At 23.3% G+C, this 24380-nt stretch overlaps 7 protein-coding genes and 1 long non-coding RNA gene across 20 annotated transcripts; 2 read left to right on the forward strand and 6 right to left on the reverse strand.

Annotated features, from left to right (window-relative positions):
* Positions 1–337: 337 nt before the first annotated feature.
* LOC107999290 (SHC-transforming protein 1) lies at positions 338–4561 on the reverse strand. 7 transcript variants are annotated; one of them, XM_017059010.3, is made up of 11 exons: positions 4104–4561; positions 3569–3701; positions 3400–3470; positions 3256–3316; positions 3008–3181; positions 2736–2899; positions 2419–2657; positions 2192–2341; positions 1984–2111; positions 1754–1864; positions 338–1667 (listed from the first exon to the last, which is right to left on the reverse strand). In XM_017059010.3, the coding sequence occupies exons 2-11, from the start codon at positions 3665–3667 to the stop codon at positions 1533–1535; spliced, it is 1332 nt and encodes a 443-aa protein (XP_016914499.1). In that variant the 5' UTR covers positions 3668–3701; positions 4104–4561; the 3' UTR covers positions 338–1532. The 7 variants fall into 7 exon arrangements, with proteins under 7 accessions (XP_016914499.1, XP_016914519.1, XP_016914529.1 ...); XM_017059030.3 differs by having other exon boundaries at positions 4334–4491; XM_017059040.3 differs by having other exon boundaries at positions 3569–3676; positions 4334–4489.
* A 502-nt stretch (positions 4562–5063) lies between these two features.
* Positions 5064–8475, forward strand: LOC107999517 (crossover junction endonuclease MUS81). Of its 2 annotated transcripts, none has more exons than XM_017059413.3 (8): positions 5064–6131; positions 6220–6325; positions 6417–6543; positions 6628–7200; positions 7269–7482; positions 7561–7773; positions 7854–7988; positions 8057–8475. In XM_017059413.3, exons 1-8 carry the CDS (start codon positions 5766–5768, stop codon positions 8300–8302), a joined length of 1980 nt encoding a protein of 659 aa, XP_016914902.1. In that variant the 5' UTR covers positions 5064–5765; the 3' UTR covers positions 8303–8475. The 2 variants fall into 2 exon arrangements, with proteins under 2 accessions (XP_016914902.1, XP_061937822.1); XM_062081838.1 differs by having other exon boundaries at positions 5269–6131; positions 6453–6543.
* Positions 8476–8551: 76 nt separating this feature from the next.
* On the reverse strand, positions 8552–11946 carry LOC107999545 (odorant receptor 9a-like). Of its 3 annotated transcripts, XM_017059469.3 has the most exons (10): positions 11140–11920; positions 10744–10913; positions 10458–10583; positions 10270–10387; positions 9923–10187; positions 9609–9725; positions 9437–9527; positions 9174–9310; positions 8968–9100; positions 8552–8883 (listed from the first exon to the last, which is right to left on the reverse strand). In XM_017059469.3, coding segments are annotated over exons 1-10 (1212 nt in total). In that variant the 5' UTR covers positions 11141–11920; the 3' UTR covers positions 8552–8829. The 3 variants fall into 3 exon arrangements, 2 of the variants coding, with proteins under 2 accessions (XP_016914958.1, XP_061937826.1); XM_062081842.1 differs by having other exon boundaries at positions 10744–11920; XR_001766367.3 differs by lacking the exon at positions 8552–8883 and having other exon boundaries at positions 8906–9100; positions 9174–9326; positions 11140–11946.
* A 34-nt stretch (positions 11947–11980) lies between these two features.
* Positions 11981–13825, reverse strand: LOC107999523 (odorant receptor 67c-like). 3 transcript variants are annotated; one of them, XM_062081846.1, is made up of 7 exons: positions 13701–13825; positions 13490–13607; positions 13123–13387; positions 12920–13036; positions 12733–12823; positions 12514–12650; positions 11981–12429 (listed from the first exon to the last, which is right to left on the reverse strand). In XM_062081846.1, the coding sequence occupies exons 1-7, from the start codon at positions 13788–13790 to the stop codon at positions 12228–12230; spliced, it is 1020 nt and encodes a 339-aa protein (XP_061937830.1). In that variant the 5' UTR covers positions 13791–13825; the 3' UTR covers positions 11981–12227. The 3 variants fall into 3 exon arrangements, with proteins under 3 accessions (XP_061937830.1, XP_061937829.1, XP_061937828.1); XM_062081845.1 differs by having other exon boundaries at positions 11981–12226; positions 12297–12650; XM_062081844.1 differs by having other exon boundaries at positions 11981–12650.
* Positions 13826–14093: 268 nt separating this feature from the next.
* LOC107999562 (uncharacterized) lies at positions 14094–14478 on the forward strand. Its single transcript, XR_001766369.3, has 2 exons — positions 14094–14219; positions 14308–14478. It is a non-coding gene; the product is annotated as an uncharacterized LOC107999562 (long non-coding RNA).
* Positions 14479–15069: 591 nt separating this feature from the next.
* LOC107999526 (uncharacterized) lies at positions 15070–17818 on the reverse strand. The gene is made up of 10 exons (XM_017059448.3): positions 17278–17818; positions 16942–17108; positions 16723–16848; positions 16547–16664; positions 16087–16351; positions 15867–15980; positions 15702–15792; positions 15482–15618; positions 15276–15408; positions 15070–15205 (listed from the first exon to the last, which is right to left on the reverse strand). The coding sequence occupies exons 1-10, from the start codon at positions 17282–17284 to the stop codon at positions 15155–15157; spliced, it is 1209 nt and encodes a 402-aa protein (XP_016914937.1). The 5' UTR covers positions 17285–17818; the 3' UTR covers positions 15070–15154.
* Positions 17819–18013: 195 nt separating this feature from the next.
* Positions 18014–20554, reverse strand: LOC107999273 (uncharacterized). Its single transcript, XM_062081847.1, has 8 exons — positions 19799–20554; positions 19610–19727; positions 19081–19345; positions 18860–18970; positions 18695–18785; positions 18475–18611; positions 18269–18401; positions 18014–18198 (listed from the first exon to the last, which is right to left on the reverse strand). Exons 1-8 carry the CDS (start codon positions 19886–19888, stop codon positions 18148–18150), a joined length of 996 nt encoding a protein of 331 aa, XP_061937831.1. The 5' UTR covers positions 19889–20554; the 3' UTR covers positions 18014–18147.
* A 1316-nt stretch (positions 20555–21870) lies between these two features.
* On the reverse strand, positions 21871–24300 carry LOC107999608 (odorant receptor 63a-like). Of its 2 annotated transcripts, none has more exons than XM_062081839.1 (9): positions 23689–24300; positions 23451–23576; positions 23256–23373; positions 22913–23177; positions 22698–22811; positions 22523–22613; positions 22316–22452; positions 22113–22245; positions 21871–22042 (listed from the first exon to the last, which is right to left on the reverse strand). In XM_062081839.1, exons 1-9 carry the CDS (start codon positions 23896–23898, stop codon positions 21992–21994), a joined length of 1245 nt encoding a protein of 414 aa, XP_061937823.1. In that variant the 5' UTR covers positions 23899–24300; the 3' UTR covers positions 21871–21991. The 2 variants fall into 2 exon arrangements, with proteins under 2 accessions (XP_061937823.1, XP_061937824.1); XM_062081840.1 differs by having other exon boundaries at positions 23451–23867; positions 24010–24299.
* Positions 24301–24380: the final 80 nt, after the last annotated feature.

A 24380-nucleotide genomic window follows, 5' to 3' on the forward strand; every position in this document is an offset into this window, starting at 1 on the left:
CTTACATATGTAATTGTTATTTCTAAAAAAAAATTAGATAACAATATAATTAAATTAGATAACAATATATATATTTTTTTTACGCAATTTATAGAAGTAAAAAGTATAAAAATTGGTATATATTGATATTCAATTTTATCATATACATAAAATATTATTTCTGAAGTAATTACATAAATAATGAATTGTAAGATATAATTTTAAATATAATGTATAATGATTTATACATTACATTAGTGTTTTTTCTTAATTTTAAAGTTTATAATAATTTTACATTTATAAATATTATATCATTTATTATATTCTACAATTGAAATCATAAAAATCATTAAAAATATTAAATATTATTATTTATATATTTTAATACTAAAAATTACAACGTTACAATGGATCATATTCAAGCGCATAATATAAAAATGCAAATGTGATATTTTTTAGAGATTCGATTCATATATATATTAAATATGCAGAATATAAAATTCAGTTTGGTTGTTATATTTTAAGTAGAATATAAATATATAATTCTCTTTATTAAAATTGAGATTAAAAATGAAGATTATTTCATAAATATCAGATCAAAACATCATACTATCGGGACGTTACAAAATTCGTAAAAATATATGTATATATATTTTATAGATATTATTATTTTATGAGCATTATAAAATGAAATTACAAAAACATTTTTTATGAAAGTTACGATCTATATGATAAAATTACAAAACTTGAAATATAGTTTTATTTTATTCAGTAAGTACCGAATCAGAAAATTAAATTGTGGCACATTTCGAAGTATAATAATAATAGTAGTAGTGACGAATATACTTCATTTTGATTATATAAAAGTTAATTGAATTAGAGTAAATAGAAAAGAATTATATTTGGTTTTATATTGCATTATATTGAATAATTGATTTTGATCATAATTAGCAAATTTCTTGTTAATATTTGACAAATGTAGCATTGAAATATTTTAAATGGTATATTAAGTTTAATATGAAATTCATTCATATATTGTCACAATTTTTAAATTTGAAAATATTTGCAAATATTTAAATATACATATGTGTTATGTTAAGATTTTATGTAATTATATTAAAAATTTTATAAAAAATTTAAATCAATAAATTAAATAAAAACATATTGTAAATATTCTTATTTTTTATAGATATTTTTTTTTTTGTTACAAAAAAAATTGTTACATAAAAATACCTTAATTAAAAAGTTGATTGAATATTATAATTTAATATTTAATAGTAATTTTTTAAATTTTGAATATAGTTTTCTGTCTATTGTAATATTATTAATCACAAATGAATTTTTGATATTAATAATTCCTCTTCCTAATATAGAAACGAAAATAAGATGAAATAAACTCTTTTCTATTTTGCTTCTTACTTTTTAAAACAAGGTATTCATGACATAAAATTTTTGTTATAGAAGGCACCATATTCGATATCGATATTTTATATCCAATATTGATCGATATCAAATGTGAACCTTACTTATTGTGCAATATTATAATATAAAAATCAATTATTCGTACGTCTAGGAATTGGATACCGAAGTACTAAAACACTATCTGCTGATATAATTGGTAATACATTGTCACAATGATGATTTACTAAATGACTAACACTATCGAAAACGCGATCTTTTGTGCGAACCTGGAATTGAAATAAATTATATATATTCTTATTTCTTTATAAATATATATAAAATTTTTCATAATATTAATTTTCGAAATGCTTACTACGCCTTCTGGATCAATTAGTAATAAATGTTTTGGTGTACTATTATTCATACCAGTAAGAACGTATTGTCCAGGCGAACCTTGAGATTCTCTAACTAAAAAGTCACCATCCTATCAAATAAATATGAAAGAATATTACATATTATTGTAATATTTTATAATATAATAATATTATAACAATATAATATAAATATAAATATTAATTCAAAAAATTTTATTTTGATATTTACTCTTGTTAGCATTGATTCTGCTTCAGCACGACTAACGCTACCATGAAACCATATCTCTTGTTTTAATTGTTGCTTTTGAGAATGTGGACTTAATTTATTCATATCTGATATTGCAGAACTGAATGGCTCTATAAAATAATATTCTATATAATATAAATTTATACTATATATTTAAATAGATAAACATGTTATATTTTAAATTACTTACGCATATCAAACACATCAAAAAGTGATGTTTGATCACGTTGATTTTCTCTGGTAGCTGCTATAACACTATCATTTACATAATTATGTTCAGGAGGAATATTGAAATTTGTTGAAGTTCCATCAGAATTCAGATCAATTAAATTACCAGTTTCTACAATTATATCATGAATCATAATTATAATAAATTATATTATAAATTATAATAAAATATAGAAAAATAAATATTACCTGCCCATTGTTGATGATGTCTATCAGAGCTGATAGAAAATGTATCATGTAAACCAGAATTTTGTACATTGCTTCGTGATATATGATTTTGAACAGAATGATGATGTTTCAAATTGGGTAAAGTTGATGCTGAAGTTGGTAAAGGTGGAACTGGTGGAGGACCAATATCTGGTGGTACTTTACCTGGCAGATCATTATAATAATCTCTGTCTGCTTCTCGTATGCCATTTAATATAGGACTATATCATAAAAAAAGAATATATTAAATAAATTATAAAAGATTAATTTTTTAACAATTATTTATTATTCATAATTACTGTAATGAAGCTGGTTTTGTAAGAAATTCTTTAAATCGTAATTCAAAAGCTTGTCCAATAGTGGATATAACATCTTGTGCTAATCCTCCACCACATTCTAATACATAACAAGCACGCCATTCTTGCATGTTTTTAGCAACATATGCAACAAAATCCAATATTTCCTATTAAGAAATATAATAATTAACTTATACTTTGTAATTATAATATAATTAATAATTAATAATTGTTAAAATAAATAAAAAATTAATACTGTATTATATATAATTTACCGTATCTCCACCTGAAGCAAAAGATATACGTGGCATTTCATGTTTAGCAATAATATGTCCATTTTCTATGTTAGTCAAAGCTAAACTGCAGCTACTAATAGTTAAATTTATTGTAGCACCTGTATGTTCCATGCGAGGTTTATCTGCTATTGCTCTTAATACTTTCCTATCCACCTTTAAATTTAAATTATTAAAAGTTTTAAATTATAATTGAAAAATAATTTTAATAATAAAATTAATATAGATACCCTTCTTTTTTTATCTGCAGATTTTAAACCAGCTGCTTCACAAACTCTATTTATACATTCTCTAAAAAAATTTTAATATAATATATGATTTACATATAAAATTTTTCTATATAAATATAATTTAAAAATATTTTAAAAACTTACTTGGCAACACAAGATCTTGTTTCAAAATCTAAACTTTTCATAGATGTATATACTTCTAGACATCCTATATACTGAAAATTATGTAACATAATAATATTTATCATTTATAAAATTAGTTATAGAATTATTCATTATAAAACATATTTATTATACAAAAATGAAAACTTACTTTAACAGTATAAGTAATTCCTTCTTTACTCACTAAATGATCAGGATGTAACCATCCTCTAGCTGGTTTACTTATAAAACTACTACCTCCAGTTGCCATTTCTAAATTCTATACATATATGTATACATTATAACTATAACATAAATATTTTAGATATTATATAAACTATTCAGTTTTTAATTTTCTTAATTTGTTATAATTAAATATAGAAAGAATTATTTGAAATGTTTCAAGCATATGTATGCATGTAATCTTTATTCAAAGTTAAAACTGAAATCAATATATCTTTTCAATTATAAAATGTAAATATATTATATTATATATTTTTGTTATTTATAATCTTTTATTTTTTTAATACTTTAAAATGATAGCAATTTGACAATAATTATTACATAATATAAATAATATAGATAACATTATTTTATATCAAACTTAAATTAAAATATATTTGTAAAAGTTTAATTAAATATGAATAATTAAAATATTTGATTAATTGTAAATAAAAAAAATTTTTATTACTGTACGTATGATTTACCAGGAAATGAGATCATATCTTGCAAACGATTACTGAAATCATATGTGTACAATGCAATATTTTACTGATTATGTATACATTTTACTGATTATTTCATAAAAATCTTTTAATCACTATATAAATTTAAAAATATTAAAATAAATACGTATTGGTTAGCATTTCTTGCTCTACCAAAGATAGAAGATATATTTACTACCTTACAAAATTCTATTACGCTAAACATAAATTACCGATAATTTAACTATGAAATTTCCTTTATCACCGACTGAACTAATCTATGGACACAAACGAGATACAAAATAGTTTTAACTTCAATGTATTTTTTTATCTCATGCTTCAGGGACACTAAGCTCTTTTACATTTTATGTCATTCTATTACCGACATTACCGATTCGATTCAAAATAAGATAGTATAACATTAATAATAATTGAAAATAAAACTAAGTTATAAAATTATAAATAAAAAATAGAATAACTATTTTATTAAATAAAATGATTTAATCAAATATGATTTGTAAAGATTTTTATCAATAGGCAAAAAAAACATAAAATTGATTAAATATCAAATTTGTTTCTTAAGTATATCAATTTTGCAGAGTAAAATAGACAAGAAAAATAAATAGTGGAAAAAGGAGAGAAATAAGGTAAAATTTCGGATATCAGCGCCATCTCTGGAGTAAATGAAAGTAAAATATAAACAAAGAGAGCAAATAGGAAAAGAAGGATAAAGATAAGATAAGAATTGACTATCAACTCCATCTTTTATATCTTTTTATATCTTTTCAAATAATCATTTTTTTAAAAATACTCAAGATGGCGGTAATTTTTAATTCTTACTCCATTTTATTTTTACTTTTAAAAAAGTATCTTTGACATTCAAGAGATAGCGTTAATTATCAATTCTTACTCTATTATTATTTTCTTTTCTTATATATATTTGAATTTCATTTACATTCTAGAGATAACGCTAATTTCTTAATTTTTACACTATATCTGTTTTTGTTCATTATTTATTTTTTTTATTTATATTTATTGTATAAAATTTATATAAGCGAAAGATAATTTTATTATTTTTTTATCTAATCTATTGATTAAAAATCTTACCAAAGTCTATCTAATTCAATTTTTTACATATTATAGATACATATTATAGATACATATATATTTTTGTATTTTTATATGTTGTTAATTTTATTTCACAAAAAAATATAAATTTATATATAAAGTTATAAATTTTAATTTAAAAAGAATAAAAATATTTATATTCCATATATAAATATTTAATTTGTTTTATATATCATATTTTTATTGATTAAAAAAACATTGAAATATTTTTAAAAAAAGAAAAGATTGAAAATTCAAATTTTAGTATATATTTATAAGATATATAATATTTTAAGTAATATTTAATCATGTTTAATATGATTTTTTATTTATTTTTATTAATAAAAACAATTTTGAATATAAGATAAAAAATAGGTTAGGTTAGGTAAAAGAGAAGATGTATACAACTTGTTAATTCTAAAGTTTGTGAATTCTAAAGTTTCATACTGAAAAGTCATGTGTGTAGATATTTGTTTCATTGAAGTGATAATATTATGATGAATCATTTTTATTATTTAGTAATATATAGATATATGTATATTATTATATAAAAATATCATGAAAAGAATAAAATTAAAGTTAAAAAATCCAAATCCATTATTTGAATGTTGGTTAGAAGAATGGAGAAAAGAAGCTGCATCCAGAAATTCCGATTTGCAATATCATTTTTCGAAAGCACTCGCTGCGCTGAAAAAATATCCCCTACCATTAAAGTCTGGAAAAGATTGTATAATATTACAACATTTTGGAAAAAAATTATGCTCGATGTTAGATAGAAAACTCGAGGAATACAAAGCTCAAAATTCAGATTTAATAAATGCGAATGATTATACTTGTGAATATTGCAGCCACAATGAACAAAATATAGTTAAAAGAAAAAGTAAAGTTCAAACAACTACAAATGAAGATTTTGTACATCAAAGAGTAAATATATTTTTTAATGTATATTTTAAATGTAAATATAATTAAATAAATTTATAATATAATAATTTAATTCATCTTTTATTTTAAGACAGAATTAATAACTTTTAATGATATAAATTTATTGTCATGGAATATAGAAAATTATGCTGTTTTATTGATTTTATATAAGAAATTTCAGGATTTTTATTATTCAGGTATATTCTAAAGAATACTTTTAATTTTTGCATAAATAATTTTTTATTTATAAATAATACTTATATTTTATTTAATGTTAAAATTTGTTAGAATATGTTACTGAAGTAGATTTATTATCTGAAATAGAAGAATTATGTGGTTTTGCAACAAAGACTTCAATTTTAAATTTATTTGAAAAAAATTTAATTTCCATGATATCTGATCATGAATCAATTAGGTAATGATGATTATTGAATTTATATATAACATAAATTAACTATTAAAAATATATTAACTATTAAAAACAATATAATTTGTTTAGGTATAATCTTACAGAACATGGTATAAATATTTCAAGAAAGATATGTGAAGTTACAAATATTGATGCGAAATCAATAAATTCTTTTGAAATATTAAGTAAAATTCAAACATTTTTGGAGACATTGATTATAGAAAATTTACAAGTTCCAACAAATAATTTGAACGAAAATAATAAAAAAGATTGTTCTAAAGATATACAAAATAAAAATTTAAATTTAGAACTTCCAACAAATAAATTGAATATCGATAATACTAAAATACAAAAAGAATGTTCTAAGAGTATACCGGATAAAGATTCAAATAATTTTTCAAAAATATATAAATCCAAATCTGCAGAATGTATTATTATAAAAAATCATAGAGAAAAATTTGATGAGAATTTTGAAAAGCAAATATCTAAACAAAATGATGATCTTATTGAAAATGTGCAAGAAAAAACAAAAAATTTACAAGATAAAAATCATGTGGATAATTTAGAAAATAAAACATCTATTGATAATTTTCAAAAAAATATTTATTTAGAATCAAGCAAATTTGATATAATATTATTAGTAGATACACAAGAAATTTCTGGGTATGTTTCATTTTATTGAATTCTAATATAAAAAATTTAAAAATGTGATTTTAATAATTTTAATATAGTGGTAAAACAAAACCTCAACATGATGATACTATAAAGGAACTAACAAAACTTGATGTATTATTTGAAATACGTCATTTAAAAGTTGGTGATTTTGCATGGATTGCTAGATGTAAAAGAAAAAAAATTGAGTTAATTTTACCTTATATAGTGGAAAGAAAACGAATAGATGATTTGAATGCAAGTATTATAGATGGAAGATTTCATGAACAGAAAGTAATATTATAATGAAATTAATTTATATTTACATATTTTTATATTATTTATAATTAAATAGAATTTTATCTTATATAGTACAGACTAAAACAATCTGGAATTACAAATCTCATCTATATAATAGAGGATCATGAGAAGAATCAAAAATTGACAATACCATATTCATCTTTGATGCAAGCTTCTATTAATACTCTGATACAAGATGATTTTTCTCTAAAATACACCAAGAGCCATAAAGATTCTATGTTTTATTTATCATCATTAACTAGAATTTTGATTAAAACTTTTAAAGTAATATTTCTTTTACAATTCTGATATTTTAATTTATTTATTAATTTAATTTTAATTATCTCAAAAAAAAATTTTTCTAGGACAAGAATTTAATAGGTTGCAAAAAAGAAATTATTAAAGAAACAAATGTTAAATTACTTCCTTCAAATATTTCAAATAATATTTATAATCTCATGGAATTTGAGGAATTTAATAAAGCAGCATCTAAATGCAAGGTATATAATTGCATATCAAATTTATACAATATATATTTCTCTGGTAATTATATTGATAAATTTTTTAGGTGTTTAAAGTAAATGAAATGTTTATCCGTCAACTATTACAATTAAAAGGAATGTCTGTAGATAAAGCTTTAGCAATTGTAGAACATTATCCAACTCCACGATTGCTAATTGATGCTTTACATACATCTGACTGTAATGGAGAATTGTTATTAGCAAATATTCAATTTGGTAATAGAAAACGTCTTATAGGATCAGCAATTAGTAAAACAATTTATCAACTGTATACAAAAAAACATTTTAATTAATGAATGAAATTTTATATAAATAGAAACATTTATTAAATATTCTCTGATTATGTCTGTTTTATATTTTTTTAATTTTTATTACTAACTTTTAATAAGTTGACTTATCAATTATACCAATATTTTTTGCGAAATTTATTGTATGTTAAACAATAAATACTTATTTTATATTTTAATTTTTTTACGAATATTTTATCTACCATTAATTTTATCTAAAAATATTTATATGTATATGAATTTCTAATAATAATATATCATATTCTATATTCTATATTTTTTATAACATATCACTTTTTAATTAGAATAACATTTATTTATTGATAATACATAAATAACTTAAATAATGTGCACGAAATTAATATTAATACATATGGTATAAATATAATTGATATCGATTAAATAATTTTTTTGAAGAAGAATTTCATTTGCACATAATCGCTTTTACAATTAGAAAGCGAAATATTAAATTGTTGATAAATCATAAGATTAGAATGTATGAATACATATTTTCGTATAGTAACGAAAATAAATTATTCTCTTAATGATAAAAACATCATGAAATATGACATACATGTTTTAATTGTCTTGAAATTAAAAAATTATAAGTTATTAGCTCTTGTTTATATTATTATTATAGTAACACATTTTTACATATTAATTTTACGTACTATTCCGAAACTTTCAATTTTCATTTCGTATAATCCCGCTGCTGTTAATATACATGGTTTGTTGGATCTAATTTGCATTATATGAAGCACTTTTTGAACTTTCATTGGTATTTTGTACCATTCAGAATCATATCTATTGTGAAATTCATAAATTTAGACTATTTTCAATTTTCTTTATTATATAAATATAATATAAAAAAACTTACATTTTATCAGCTAATTTTGAGCTTTGATTGAGTAATGTTTCTCCAGGCAAACTAATAGCGTATAAATGAAATTGTTGAGCGATAACATAAATAACAGCCCTGATGGCCTCTTCTGGTCGATCTAAAAATACAACTACCTAAAAAATAAAGATACTAATATGTTTATTAATCATTTTTTATTCATTCAAATAATTTTATTGCAAAATATAAATTTGAAAAATCTCTTATTGTAAAATAAATAAATATAATATATGTATTCTTACTTCAACACACGTCACGCTGATAATCATTATATTTAATCCCATCTGGATCAAATATAAATTTCTACAACACTTCTCGAGTACATCGTAAAGTCTTAAAATGAGACAAATAAAACTTTTAGTTTGAATTAAATTATTTGTTATTAATTATTAATTTTAAATAATTGGTACAGACTGAAGACATTTATAATGCATTATCACACATTGTTTGAATTCTTCGTAATCAATGTTGCTTATGTTAGGTCCATTTTTTTCAATAGCATGAACTTTTGTTAATTTTTGAATCTGATACCTATATGTATTTATAATAAACATTATTATTTAAAATTATTAACATTAATAATATCTAATATTAATATTAATAATAAATGGTAAAAGATATATTCAAGTTATAAAAGAGATATAAGTTAAGTATTGTTTTTTAAAATATATTTTAAGATATATTTGTTTTTTGATTATACATTATTTAATATCACGTTGAATATTTACCCACATGCTGCAAACAATCCGCAAGCATGATAAATAATAGAAATATATAACGAATCTACTGAAATTATTATTATCACAATAATAGCCGCAGAACAAGATAAATGCATATATACGATATAAAAATATTCATAATTGTCTAAGATTATATAATTAACATTAAATATATTTTGTCGTGGTCGAGTTTCATTTAATGGTAAAATAACATCTAGAATGGGATTACATAAAGGAAGAGAGAGAAATATTACAAGAAATGTTAATAAAGTTCCTGGAAGAAATATTTTTATTATTGTATATTGAATTAATATTGCATAAAATATGTATGAGAAATTATTTCTATGATCACTTACTCCTGTACAGGAGTGCAAGTTTACTACCATATTGAGTAAATTTGTTTAGCATGATTAATTCTTCCTTTGATTCTAATGATTTCCAATCTTGTACCAAAGAGTTAAATAATTTTTTAAACTACAATATATTTAATTATTATATGTATATAATTGCAAATTTGTGTCTATAAAATGATTTTTTTCAGTACCTGTATTTTGTTAGAATAGATATTTAATATCTTTATCATGCTGATAATTACTGTAATTACTTGAGGTATATTCTGAATGATATTATCGAAATCTTTGTTACTTATGGCCTCCCATAATTGTATAGACTATCAAATTGTGAATTCCAATATTGTGTAACAATATTACCTGATTATTTGCTTTATTTAAAGATTGTCAATTGCGAGATATTTTCTCACATTATTTTTTTTTATTTTTTTATTCATCGATTAATAATTATTAAAAAATGACATAATATGCTCTTCTTACCGTTGGACAAAGAAAGCTCATGCAAACGGAGATTATCATGATTATTATAATTATACTAATACTATTATTTTGATACGGATTTATCCCACAGATCGTTAAATATAATTTGAGCGTTTTATAATATGCAATATCGAATGCGTTATATTCTTGTTCGTTGCTCTTCTGTAACACTGAACATTGTCGTTTAAATTAAAAATTTTATCTAATTATTTACAAAAAAAGATAACTATTAAATATTGGGAAAAATTATATATCATAATAAAATAAAATATTTCAACTCAATTCCAATGCAATTTCTCGAACAAATAAAATGTTTATAACGAATATCGAATAGATAGAATTATTGTGATAAAGTTATACCATAAAAATTATGATATACTACTCATTTTCTCTTACTATTTAGATTTACGAATTTTTGAAACGGGAAAACTATTCAAAAAATCTATTGCAATCAATGTGGTAGCACACTGTTCATAAAACTGTTTCGATAAACATCGTCTAAACTCTTTTTTATAGAACCATAGAAAATAGGGATAATTAACTCAATATTCTACATTTTACAAATGTGCAATTTTCATCATACAGGTATGTATTAAGATATCGTTTTTAAAGTATGATATTATTATTTCGTAGATAAGAAAATAATAGCAGTGTCTAAGGCATCAATCATGTTAGAAATCAATGACTTTGATTACTCTGAAATATTGATCTCGATAATTGAAATATAATGTTAGTGAAAATTTTTCATTCAATCGAAATCTTTGAAGTCTTTTGAATTTTTAAACAAAAACTGTAATACGTTTTCATCCAAGGTAAATTTCATTTACTGTGTTGTAGATATTCGCGTTATACATTGTTCAAACTAAACTATTATAACAATAATAAGATACAAAAATAGAAGATTATACAAATAATTGATAATTACAAATCAATGTTGTCAAAAATTCAAATAATATTTGAGGAAGAGAATAAAAAAATTTCAAAAAATCCTTCAAAAAAATTTTTCAAGGATGTGAAAAATATATCAAATAAAAATTGTACTTATTGAGAAAAATAATACGAAATATAAAGTATTGTATATCTGTATACAATAATTTTTTCAATTTTTTTAATTTTAAAATTTCTTTCTTTTGAAAAAAAGAAAATAAAAGAAGAATGTTATTATCTTGTAAGAATAATTATATAATGATTTTAATTAAATTATATTCATTTAACATACATATTTGGGTAAGTTTTCTAATACAATTTATTATAATTTATTATTAAAATACATACTATCCATACATCGTATGGAAAATATGATTAAATAACCTTAATAAAATCACTTAAATTTTTCAACAATATATATATATATATATTTTTTCTATTATTCTTGATCAATCTGGACATAAAACAATGAAGTCATGAACTAAATATTTTTGACGTATACTTATTTCTTTAGTGACATTAACATCGTGAAATATGACATGCAAATTTTAAAAGTCTTAAAATAAAAATGACCGTATAAATGTTAATAAATAAGAATTATAAATAATTCTATAATTATTACATACTATTCCAAAATTTTCCATGTTCATTTCATACAATCCGCCCGCTGTCAATGAACATGGCTTTTTACTCCTTATTTGCATCATATGGAGTACTTTCTGAATTTTTACTGGTATTTCGTACCATGTAGAACTATATCTGTTATATGATATCAAAAAAAAAAAAAGAAGATTATGCAAATAGGAGTCTACAATTGTACATATACACACGTTAAATACATACATATTATCTGCCATTTCTGTACAATGATCCAGAAGTACCTGTCCAGGTAAGCTGATTACGAACAAATGAAATTGCTCAGCTCCAAGAAATACAGCAGTTCTAATCGCTTCTTCCGGTCTATCTAAATTTACGACTGTCTGAAAAATAAAACTATTCATTAGATAAGATTTTTTTCTTATTCTTTGATCTCTTTTCGTTCTCTTTAGATTTTTTCTTTACTTGGACAGCTGTCACGCTTATATCCATCATATTTAATCCAACTTGAATTAAATAACTATTTCGACTGCTTTCGTTCAAAATATTGTAAAACCTCAAAATATGACAAAAAAAAACTAATTAGTCCAAGAAAAAGTGTTTGACAATATATTAATTAATATGAATTATGTAAAATTTGAGGAATACAAACTGAAGGGCTTTATCGTGAATGGTTATGCAATTTTTAAGCTGTTCATACGTGTAATTTTCAGAAATAATTCTGTCATTGAATAGATTCGTATATTTGGTCGCTTCTTGAACTTTATATCTGTATGTGTACAATAAAATTTAGAAAAAGTAAATATAAATTTAAATAGAAATTAATTATATATTATAAAATATTACGATATTTACCCACACATCGCAAACATTCCGCTGCTGTGATGAATTATAATCATATACAACGAATCTATAGTAACTATGATCATTACAACAATGATAGATCCCCAAGCTAACTGCAAATATATATAAAAAAAATAGTCATTATGGTTAAAGATCAAATAATTAACTCTAAATAATTGCTGTCTCGGTCGAGTTTCGTTTAATGGATGAACAATATCCAGAAAAGGGAAAACCAGTGGTACGAGTAAAAATAATACCGTGAAGGATAACAATGTATCTGAAAAGATAAAAGATTGATTCATTTATTTGCTAATTTTTTTTTAAATTACATAAATAATTAAGAATCAAGAGAGGAAAATATTAAGATGCAAAAACTTACTTCGATATAACTGTGCCATTTTACTACCTTTTACGGTAATTTCTTCAAGAACATGAAATTGATTATTTAACTCAAACTTCTCCCATTCTTTTGTTATAAATTCAAACAATTTTTTAAACTATAACACAATAGATGTTTGTCCAGTTAAGATATGGATTTTGTATATTTATATTTAAAAAAAATTAAGTTGAATAATATTAATTTCACGTACATTTTCTCTGTTGAAATGAATATTCAAAAGTTTAACAATACTCGTTACACCCGTGATCAAATGGGGCAGACACTCGATCACTGCATCCATATTTTTATCACATAATGACGTGTATAATTCTAATAACTAATGAATTCCAGGTCCCGATCGTTTAACAACATTACCTAATTACTTACTTCATTTCATAGAATTCATTCAATTTTTACATTTCACCTAAGAAATATTTCTAAAATATTCAATATAACATTCTTACCGTTGGAATAAGAATACCAGAAATACTAGTCACTATTGCAATTACAATAATATTTCTGAAATCATCTCTTTGGCGTGGATCTTGTCCCAAAAATTTCATATATTTCTCGAGCAATTTATAATAAGGAATATCAAATATATTGATATATTTGTTTCTGGTCTCCTGGAATACTGAATAACTTAAATTTAAATAAATCTTTAAAAGTTATTTGGTTTGTTGACATATTTCAAATGTAAAAAAATGATAGATAGAATATTAATATAAAGGTAAAAGTTTTAATTTATAAAAAATTAAATATTTTAATCTTTTCTAGATATAAATTTTATCTTTTTCTCTTACTATCCATATTTCCAGGTATGTAACCGATATAGAAGCGGTAGTCGTATCAAGAGGATGAATGTCCTTCTTTTCGAAATAGAAGAAATCAATTTGATGAATGCAATTATACTAGACATTTGATGATGTATGACTCGATGTGTGTAACCGTAGTTATTAAGCATAATTTCGAATTTTATACGACAAGTATGTATCATTACCCATTTAAATTAATTGACATTCTGTATAATTGTATCGTAGATAAGAAAATGATAGTTCTCTACGGTTATATTGACGCCTGCCACTTATACTGAAAATCGAACATCTATGATTATCCTGAAATATTGATTGCTATGACTGTGCTACACAATATGGCATTCGTTAAACAATTTGGTAACAGACAAAAAGATTTTCAAATTACTATGTAGTGAAATTATTAAATTCTAAAAAAAAAAAAAGAAAAATCATTCTATCTCTGCTTGCAGTGTGTTCCAATAATATTAATTTTTTCTACTTCCAAGTGTGGACTCTCTTTGTTAAAATCAGTGGAACATTGTTATTTGCGAAATATGGATAATATAGGCAGTTTTACAAAAATATTTGTAAAATATATTTATCCGCATTCACGTTCTTTTCACTTTTTCTTGTTAAAATTTTACAATTTTATTAGTGGAATAAAAAAATTTTCTGGAATAATAATTATTTTGGTAAGATCAACATGCTATCCCAAAAATTTGAAGATTGGAGATTCTTGAGGTAATTTCAAGCAACATTTTTCTTTGCAACAATATTATTAATTATATTTATTACTATTCACATCCTTATTTAATTTGGATAGAAAATATAATATATTTATATCATAATATATTTTCGATATGGATAATCATTATTTCAACGACATTATCATTGTGAAATACGACATGCACGTTTTAAAGGTCTTGAAAAGAAAACAATTATAAGTAATAATTGATATAATACAATTATATTAGCTTTATATTCATACGTACCATTCCGAAATTTTCTATGTTCATTTCATACAATCCACCTGCCGACAACGTACATAATTTCTTACTCCTTATTTGCATTAGGTAGAGTACTTTTTGGATTTGCACAGGTGCTCTATACCATATGGAACTATATCTGTTATAATATCGTTACATTAGTACTTATTAGAATAATTTACTATTTATATTTGCATAGAACGAACACGTACATATTATTTGAAAAGTCAGAGCAATGATCCAAGAGTACTTGTCCAGGTAAACTAAGTACGAATAAATGGAATTGATTAGCTCCACAAAATACAGCGCTTCTAATTGCTTCTTCTGGTCTATCCAAATTTACGACTGCCTGTAAAATATTGGATATATATTGATGATATTTTCAACTTTTCAATTTAATTGTTTGATTTTATTGATTAAATTGATTTTTACTTGGACAGCCGTCGCACTTATGGCCAACATATTTAACCCAACTTGAATAAGATAACTATTTCGATTACTTTCATTCAGAATATTATAAAACCTCAAAAACGCATAAATGAATTAATTATTTTCACATAATTATTTGAAATTTATTGTTATTTGATAAATACAAACTGGATAGCTTCATCGTGCATGATCACACAATTCCTGATTTGTTCGTATGTGTAATTATTTGAAACAATTTCATTCAGTGATTTTGTATTTTCTGTTACTTTTTGTACTTGGTATCTTTATAAAAATAGACCAATAATGTATTAATTGATGTATAATTATAATGAGAAATATTAGATTATTTATGTATTTGTATATTTTGTTACAGCTCGATCATATTTACCCGCAAACTGTAAATAATCCGCTGCAATGATGAATTATAAGAATCAACAATGAATCTACGGCAACTATGGTGACTACAACCATGATTGATCCCCAAGCAAGTTGCAAATATACGTAGAAAAAATAATTATCATCGTTAAAAAATAAATAATTAACTTTGAGCAGTTGTTGTCGTGATCGAGTTTCATTTAATGGAAGAACGATGTCCAATATGGGAGAAAGTAATGGAATCAGTAGGAACAATACCAAAGCTGTCAATAATGCACCTAAAAAAATATACTTGATGATTATTACAATTATTTAATAATTATGCTAGTCAGAAGCTAAATTGATCAACATTATAAGAAATTCTTAATCTCGAAATCAAAAGTATCTAATTTTTCACAAATTAAATAATTAATCTTAATAGATTTGATTCTGGCACAATTGACGAATTAAAAATCTAAAAAACTATAATATACTTCGGTATAATTGCGCCATTTTGTTTCCTTGTATAATAGTATTATCAAGAATATGTAATTCATTATTTAATTTCAGCTTGTCCCATTCACTTGCCACAAATTGAAATAATTTGTCAAACTAGAAAAAATATATTAATCTAAAAAAAATTCTTTTCTATAATTAAAAAATTACTTACATTTTCTCTATAGAAATATATATTCAATATTTTAACGGCACTAATGGTAGCTGCGATAAAATGTGGTAGACCCTCGATCACTGCATCCATATTCTTGTCACATAACGATGTATATAACTCTATTGACTAATGATTACAAGTTTCAATTGTTTAACGTTACCTTTATTTTATTACGTAGAATTCACTCGCTTTCCTTATTTTTATAAAAGATTTCCTTACCGTTGGAACGATATTGCTTGAAATACTAATCACCACCACTGTTACTATAGTATTTCTGAATTTACTCTTTTGACGTGGATCTTGTCCCAAAAATTGAAAGTATTTCTCGACCATTTTATAGTAAGGAATATCAAATATTTCCGGATGTCTTTCGGTTTTCTGAAATACTGAAACTTACTTAAACTTACTTAAATTTAAATTCATATCATAAAAATTACTCTTTGCCGAACTATTTTAAATATAACGAGAAAAAATGATTAACATAATATCAATGTATTTTTAATTTGTAAAAAATTAAATTTCAATCGTGATATAAATTATGTCTGTTCCTCTTACTATCCATATTTCCAGTATTGTAACTATTGTGGCAACGATCGTCGTTTGAATCTTCTTCCTTCCAGAATGGAAGAAATCAATCTGATAAGTGCAATTAAACTCGACATTTGATGATACTCTATGTATCTAACCGAATATATAATTTTTAAGTATAACTTTGATTCGTTTCTTTATACGACAGGTATACATCATTGCATACTTAAATTAATCGACATTGTGTGACAATTGTATTATAGATAATTCTACGGCTGTATTGACACCTGCCACTTATGTTGAAAATCGAACATCTATGATTATCCTGAAATATTGATTGCTATGGCTACAATATGGCATTCGCTAAACATTCGGTGATAGACAAAAGATTTTCAAATTACTGTGTCAAATTATTGAAAATTATTAAATTCTAAAAAAATTATCTCTAAATAGTAGTATTCCAATAAGACTAATTTCTCCGACTTCCAAATATGAATATTCTCCTTATTGGATTCAGTCGAATATTGTTATTTGCAAAATGTGGATAGTATAAATAACTTTACAAAAGTATTTCTAAAACTATCATTTCTCCTCGCTAAAATTTAAAAATTCTATTTTTAGTTCATCATAAGTGAAATTAATTCTATGAAATGTTGGTTAATTCGTTATTTTGATATGATTTTCTTATGGTAATATATAATCTCTTTTACACATTATTAAAAATATTATATAATAGCATTTTGTTTTATTTATATGTTTGATAAAGTCATTTATATTATTTAATAATAAATATAATAACTATGTTATTACTATTATTCACATCCTTATTTATTTTATAGATAGAAAATATAATATATTTTGTCATAATATATTTTCGATATAGATAATGTAGACTCATTATTTCAGCGACATTATCATTGTGAAATATGACATGCACGTTTTAAAGGTCTTGAAAAGAAAACAATTGTAAGTAATAATTGATATAATACAATTATATTAGCTTTATATTCATACGTACCATTCCGAAATTTTCTATGTTCATTTCATATAATCCACCTGCCGACAATGTACATAATTTCTTACTCCTTATTTGCATTACGTAGAGTACTTTTTGAATTCGCACAGGTGCTCTATACCATATGGAACTGTATCTATTATAATATCATTACATTAGTACTCGTTAGAATAATTTATTATTTATATTTGCATAGAATGAACACATACATATTATTTGAAAAATCGGAGCAATGATCCAAGAGTACTTGTCCAGGTAAACTGAGTACGAATAAATGGAATTGATTAGCCCCGCAAAATACAGCGCTTCTAATTGCTTCCTCTGGTCTATCCAAATTTACGACTGCCTGTAAAATATTGTACGTATGTTGATGATATTTTCAACTTTTCAATTTAATTGTTTGATTTTATTGATTGAATTGATTTTTACTTGGACAGCCGTCGCACTTATGGCCAACATATTTAACCCAACTTGAATAAGATAACTATTTCGATTACTTTCATTCAGAATATTATAAAACCTCAAAAACGCATAAATGAATTAGTTATTTTCACATAATTATTTGAAATTTATTGTTATTTGATAAATACAAACTGGATAGCTTCATCATGCATGATCACGCAATTCTTGATTTGTTCGTAAGTATTATTTAAAACAGTTCCGTTAAATGATTTCGCATTCCTTATCACTTTTTGTACTTGGTACCTGTATTTATGATGAAAAATGTTTATAAAAAAAGAAATATTTATAAAAAGAAATATAACATTATATACTTATATATACTTATATGTTTTTTGTAGCATGATCATATTTACCCGCAAACTGTAAATAATCCGCTGCAGTGATGAATTATAAGAATCAACAATGAATCTACGGCAACTGAGGTGACCACAACTATAATTGATCCCCAAGCAAGTTGCAAATATACATAGAAAAAATAATCGTCATCATTAAAAACCAAATAATTAACTTTGAGCAGTTGTTGTCGTGGTCGAGTTTCATTTAATGGAAGAAATACGTCTAATATAGGAGAAATTAATGGAATCAATAAGAACAATACCAAAGCTATCAACAGTGCACCTAAAAAGTGTATACTTAATAATTTACAAAATTTGCAAAATATTAATAAAAATGATATTATTCAATAATTATGCTAGTTAAAAGCAAAATTGATCAAAACTTTAAATTAAAAATCATTAATTAATTTTAATTCAGTATCAAACATATATCTAATTTTTTCAAAACAACTTATCAGAAATTAAATAATTAAACTTGATAAAATCTACGATCAATTTTGCTTCTGGTACAATTCACAAATTAAAAATCTAAAAAATTATAATATACTGCGATATAAGTATGCTGTTTTGTTTCCTCGTATAACAGTTTTATCGATAATATGCAATTCATTATTTAATTTCAGCTTGTCCCACTCATTTGTTACAAATTGAAATAATTTGTCAAACTGGAAAATAATATATTTTTTGAAAATATTATTCTATAAAAATTCTTTTGTATAATTAAAAAATTACTTACATTTTCTCTATAGAAATATATATTTAATACTTTAACAGCACTAATGGTAGCTGCGATAAAATGTGGTAGACCCTCGATCACTGCATCCATATTCTTGTCACATAACGACGTATATAATTCTATTGACTGATGATTACAAGTTTCAATTGTTTAACATTATCTTTATTTTATTACATAGAATTCACTCGATTCACTTTCCTCATTTTTATAAAATGTTCAACGTGATTTCCTTACCGTTGGAACGATATTGCCTGAAATACTAATCACCACCATTGTTACTATAAAATTTCTGAACTCATTCTTTAAACGCGGATCTTGTCCCAAAAGTTGAAAATATTTCTCGACCATTTTATAGTAAGGAATGTCAAATATATCGGGACACTGTCTTCCGGTTTTCTGAAATACTAAATGTCTTAAATTTAAATTAATTTCACTATAATTCGTAATTGAGTCATTTTAAATAAATATCAGAAATATAATTAATATGAAATTAATAACGTTATTTAAAACAATAATTATAAAACTAAAAAAGAAACAAAAAATTATTTTGTTACATTCTGCTCTTGTTTTTCTTTTTCTTACTATTCATATTTCTAAGTTCATAACTTGAAACTAATCTGAAAAACTGAATATTATTTTTTTTCTGTAAGTCAATCTGAATGTAAATCTGTAAAATTATGTTTCCATAGTATTATAGGATATAACTAACTGCAAATCAATCACTTATCAATTTATATTATAGAACAATTTTTAAACTATGATATTGTCTACAGGTTTTGTATTGTAGAGACAAGAAAATTGCTTGATAATTGATATCCGGCAGTTAACTTTGAAGAAAGAAGATCTATGATTATACTAAAATATTGATTAAGCTTGTTGCAGTATGGAGTTTACTAAGCGTACAATGACAAAAGATTTTCCAACAATTTTCCACTTAAATTTGACGAACGAATTCTTAAAAAGTAAATTTATTCGCAGTATGTATTCGTTCTCGGTGTTTTCAATAACAATATCTATTGCCAATGATTCTCATTTCGTTTCGAAGAAAATGTATATAAATTTTATTCTTTCAGATTAAAATTATTAATTATAATATATTTTTATAATATCTAATCTCAATAAATAAAAATTCAATCATAATTCTGATAAAACTTATATAAAATTAAAATTAATACATGATAATTAAATGAAAAATATTGTTTCATAATATATATATGTGACAAAGTTTTTGAAATATATTAAATACATACATATTATTTGTAAATTCAGTAGAATGATCTAAAAGTATCTATCCAGGTAAGCTAAATAGAAATAAATAGAATTGATAGCTAAATAAAATAAAAAATTCTATATTGCTGTTCCAGGTCCATTTAAATTCTAATATGATAATAAACTGTTAGCTGAAAAATCAAGAAATTGATTATAGAAGTTTCTTTTTTCAAGTTCGGTTATCATTTATAGAATCGTCTTTATTTGAACAGCTGTTGAACTTATGTCGAATATAATTAATTCAATCTCAATCAGGTAATTACTTTTGTCATTTATAATATTGCAGAACCTCAAAATGGAACGAAATAATATTAGTTATTAATAACTAAATGATAATGTATTTTATTATTTTCCGAACTGTATGGCTTCGTTGTCGAAATAACTTCGTCAATCGATGAATTTGATTTTGATGAAGCTTTTTCGATTTGATATTTTTAATTACAATAATTTAAAACAAAGATTAAGAGCAATAACTTTGAAACATTTAAAACTTTATTGTAGAAATTCAAAATATACATTGAATAAAATGCAAAATATCCAAAAAAAAAAAAATATTGGTTATATATATATATTTAAAATTTATGGATCAATTTATTATATATCATTTATATATCTACTTTATATCATTTTCATTTGCTAAAATAAAAAAATTTTTTTTGTAGTTTATTGAAAGTGGAATGACGCTATGAAATATTAATCAATTCGTTATTTTCGTAAGATCTGTAATATTTTTTATACATTACTATTACAACATTTTATTCATTTGCAACATGTTTTTCTGAAAGTTTTATGTACTATTTATTATATATTTAATATTAATAATGTACATATTAATTATTTCTACTACTATTCGTATCCTCAGTTAATTTGAACAGAGAATATAATAGATTTAGTTGTATATTTTCTATAAACATCGTAGAATCATTATTTCAACGACATTATCATCGTGAAGTATGACATACACGTTTTAAAAGTCTTGAAATAAAATTAAATAATAATTAACAAAATATCTATTATTATAATATCTTTATCATATACTACATACTATTCCGAAGTTTTCGATATTCATATCATATAATCCACCTGCAGTTAATGCACATAATTTTTTACTTCTTATTTGCATCATATAAAGCATTTTTTGAATTTCCAATGATGTTCCGTACCACGTGGAATCATATCTGTTTTAATATTAATCAAATATTAAATTCGAGTTACCGATTATTATAATTATTTATACTAAATACATACATAGCATTTGCAAAATCAGCACAATGATCCAAAAGTATTTGTCCAGGTAGACTGAGCAAAAATAAATGAAATTGATTAGCTCCAAAAAATACAGCACTTCTAATTGCTACATCCGGTCTATCTAAATTTATAACTGTCTGAAAGATAAAATAATTAATTAAATAAAATTTTCAACAGTTTCTATATTATTCGAATAATTATATTTACTTGAACGGCTGTCGTACTCATACCCAGCATATTTAATCCAACCTGAATTAAGTAACTATACTGACAGTTTTCATTCAAAATATTATAAAACCTCGAAGTGCAATGAAAAAAGCAATTTAATGCGATAATTATTTGCTAATATATCATAACTTAATATTAATTAATGAATACGCACTCTATAACTTCGTTATGCATGATTACACAAGTTCTAAATTTTTCATACGACGAATTCTCAGAAAACGCATCTTTAGAAACTAAATTCGAATTCATTGTTGCTTCTACTTGAACTCTGTATTTGTCAAAAAATTGGCAGCGAAAATTATGAGATTTATCATAAGAAAATTTGTACTATTTCAAATATTTTATGTTTATTTGCATTATGATATATACCCACACACCGCAAACAACCCGCTGTTAAAGTGAATTATAAGAATGTAGAACCAATCAGCAGCGATTATAGTCAGTACGACAATAATTGATCCCCAAGCTAACTGTAAGTATATGTAAAAAAAGTAATCATCAATATCGAAAATGATGTAATTAACTCTAAGTAGTTGTTGTCGAGATCGGGTTTGATTTAATGGATGAACAATGTCCAGAATAGGAGAAACTAATGGGACCAGCAAGAACAAAATTAGAAAAGAAAATAATGTATCTGAAAAAAAGACAGATTTATTTTTGTAAAATTTGAACGAAAATAATTAAATTCAGAAATAAAGATAATAATATTTACTTCGATACAATTGTGCCATTTTTTTGCCTTGCATGATTGTTTTATCAAGAGCATTCAATTCATATGTTGATTTTAGTTGTTGCCATTTTTTTGTCACAAAATGAAGCAATATGTTATACTATGAAATAATACGAATAATATTTATAATTATTTATTTCATATTTCAAATTGTTGGAAAATAATAAATTCACCTACATTTTGTCTGTTGAAATGTAAATTTAATAATTTAACGGCACTAATCGAAGATGCGATAAAATGCGGCATACATTCAATCACACCGTCCATATCCTTGTTACGTAACGATATATATAATTCAAACGTCTAATAATTGAATTATTTAATAACATTACCTGATTATTTATTTTATTTCGTGGAATTTATTCTATTTAATTTCGTGATATTTTTTTCTAAAATATTAGTGTATTTTTCTTACCGTTGGAATGAGAATACTTGCGATACCAATTACCAATGTAAATACGATAATATTTCTAAATTCGTTTTTTTGACGTGGATCTTGTCCTAAAAATCGTATGTATTTCTCCATCATTTTATAATAAGGAATATCATATATTTCATTATGTTGTTTTTTAGTTTTCTGAAATACTGAAAGTCCTGAAGATAAATTTAAAATATTATTTATCATTAAATTGTTCCAAATATATATATAAATGATTAATATAACATTAATGTTACAATATTCAAAGCAAGATAAGTTTTTTTTTTAATTTTAATCTTCAATGTGAATTTTTCTTACTATCCATGACAGCAACGTTGCAACTTGTACGACCAATATGAAGTAAATGTCTTTAAGTGAATCTATGTGGTCTAAATCTATGTATATTTTTCTTTCTAAAACTGTAAAAATTAATCTGACAAATGCAATTGAACACGATACTTGATATTACTGAAAATAACTACGAATCATTCACTTATTTGACACCTATAGATTAAAATATAATTTTCAAGATAGGGAACAATTGTATCGTACATAAGAAAATTCTTTTTCCAATAACTTAATGGCATCCACTTAAGCAATAAAATTAAAGGTATATGATTGCCTTGAAATATTGATTTCTATTTAGTTTCAATAAGGTATTCGATAATAGATCGAAGATTATCATATCA

This window comes from Apis cerana, linkage group LG11 (genome assembly GCF_029169275.1).
Source record: "Apis cerana isolate GH-2021 linkage group LG11, AcerK_1.0, whole genome shotgun sequence".
NCBI lineage: Eukaryota > Metazoa > Arthropoda > Insecta > Hymenoptera > Apidae > Apis > Apis cerana.

Coding starts and splice junctions, on each gene's coding strand:
- LOC107999290 (XM_017059002.3), bottom strand. CDS start 4,326: ATGTTTAGCGTAATAGAATTTTGTAAG. Junction 2,658..2,735: donor ACAAAACCAGCTTCATTACA/GTAATTATGAAT, acceptor TTTATGATATAG/TCCTATATTAAATGGCATAC. Junction 2,112..2,191: donor TTTTGATGTGTTTGATATGC/GTAAGTAATTTA, acceptor ATTATTTTATAG/AGCCATTCAGTTCTGCAATA.
- LOC107999517 (XM_017059413.3), top strand. CDS start 5,766: ATGAAAAGAATAAAATTAAAGTTAAAAAATCCAAATCCATTATTTGAA. Junction 6,132..6,219: donor AAGATTTTGTACATCAAAGA/GTAAATATATTT, acceptor TTTTATTTTAAG/ACAGAATTAATAACTTTTAA. Junction 6,544..6,627: donor TCTGATCATGAATCAATTAG/GTAATGATGATT, acceptor TAATTTGTTTAG/GTATAATCTTACAGAACATG.
- LOC107999545 (XM_017059469.3), bottom strand. Junction 10,388..10,457: donor TCTATTCTAACAAAATACAG/GTACTGAAAAAA, acceptor AATATATTGTAG/TTTAAAAAATTATTTAACTC. Junction 9,311..9,436: donor TCAGCGTGACGTGTGTTGAA/GTAAGAATACAT, acceptor TTTATTTTTTAG/GTAGTTGTATTTTTAGATCG.
- LOC107999523 (XM_062081844.1), bottom strand. CDS start 13,790: ATGGATGCAGTGATCGAGTGTCTGCCCCATTTGATCACGGGTGTAACG. Junction 13,037..13,122: donor GGAATGTTTGCGATGTGTGG/GTAAATATCGTA, acceptor GTACACATACAG/ATATAAAGTTCAAGAAGCGA. Junction 12,651..12,732: donor TAAGCGTGACAGCTGTCCAA/GTAAAGAAAAAA, acceptor TTTATTTTTCAG/ACAGTCGTAAATTTAGATAG.
- LOC107999526 (XM_017059448.3), bottom strand. Junction 16,849..16,941: donor CAAGCAATATCGTTCCAACG/GTAAGGAAATCT, acceptor TGTAATCATTAG/TCAATAGAGTTATATACATC. Junction 15,206..15,275: donor ACATAGAAAATTTCGGAATG/GTACGTATGAAT, acceptor TTTCTTTTCAAG/ACCTTTAAAACGTGCATGTC.
- LOC107999273 (XM_062081847.1), bottom strand. CDS start 19,888: ATGGATGCAGTGATCGAGGGTCTACCACATTTTATCGCAGCTACCATT. Junction 18,612..18,694: donor TAAGTGCGACGGCTGTCCAA/GTAAAAATCAAT, acceptor AATATTTTACAG/GCAGTCGTAAATTTGGATAG. Junction 18,199..18,268: donor ACATAGAAAATTTCGGAATG/GTACGTATGAAT, acceptor TTTCTTTTCAAG/ACCTTTAAAACGTGCATGTC.
- LOC107999608 (XM_062081839.1), bottom strand. CDS start 23,898: ATGATAAATAATATTTTAAATTTATCTTCAGGACTTTCAGTATTTCAG. Junction 23,577..23,688: donor CAAGTATTCTCATTCCAACG/GTAAGAAAAATA, acceptor TTCAATTATTAG/ACGTTTGAATTATATATATC. Junction 23,374..23,450: donor TACATTTCAACAGACAAAAT/GTAGGTGAATTT, acceptor ATTATTTCATAG/TATAACATATTGCTTCATTT.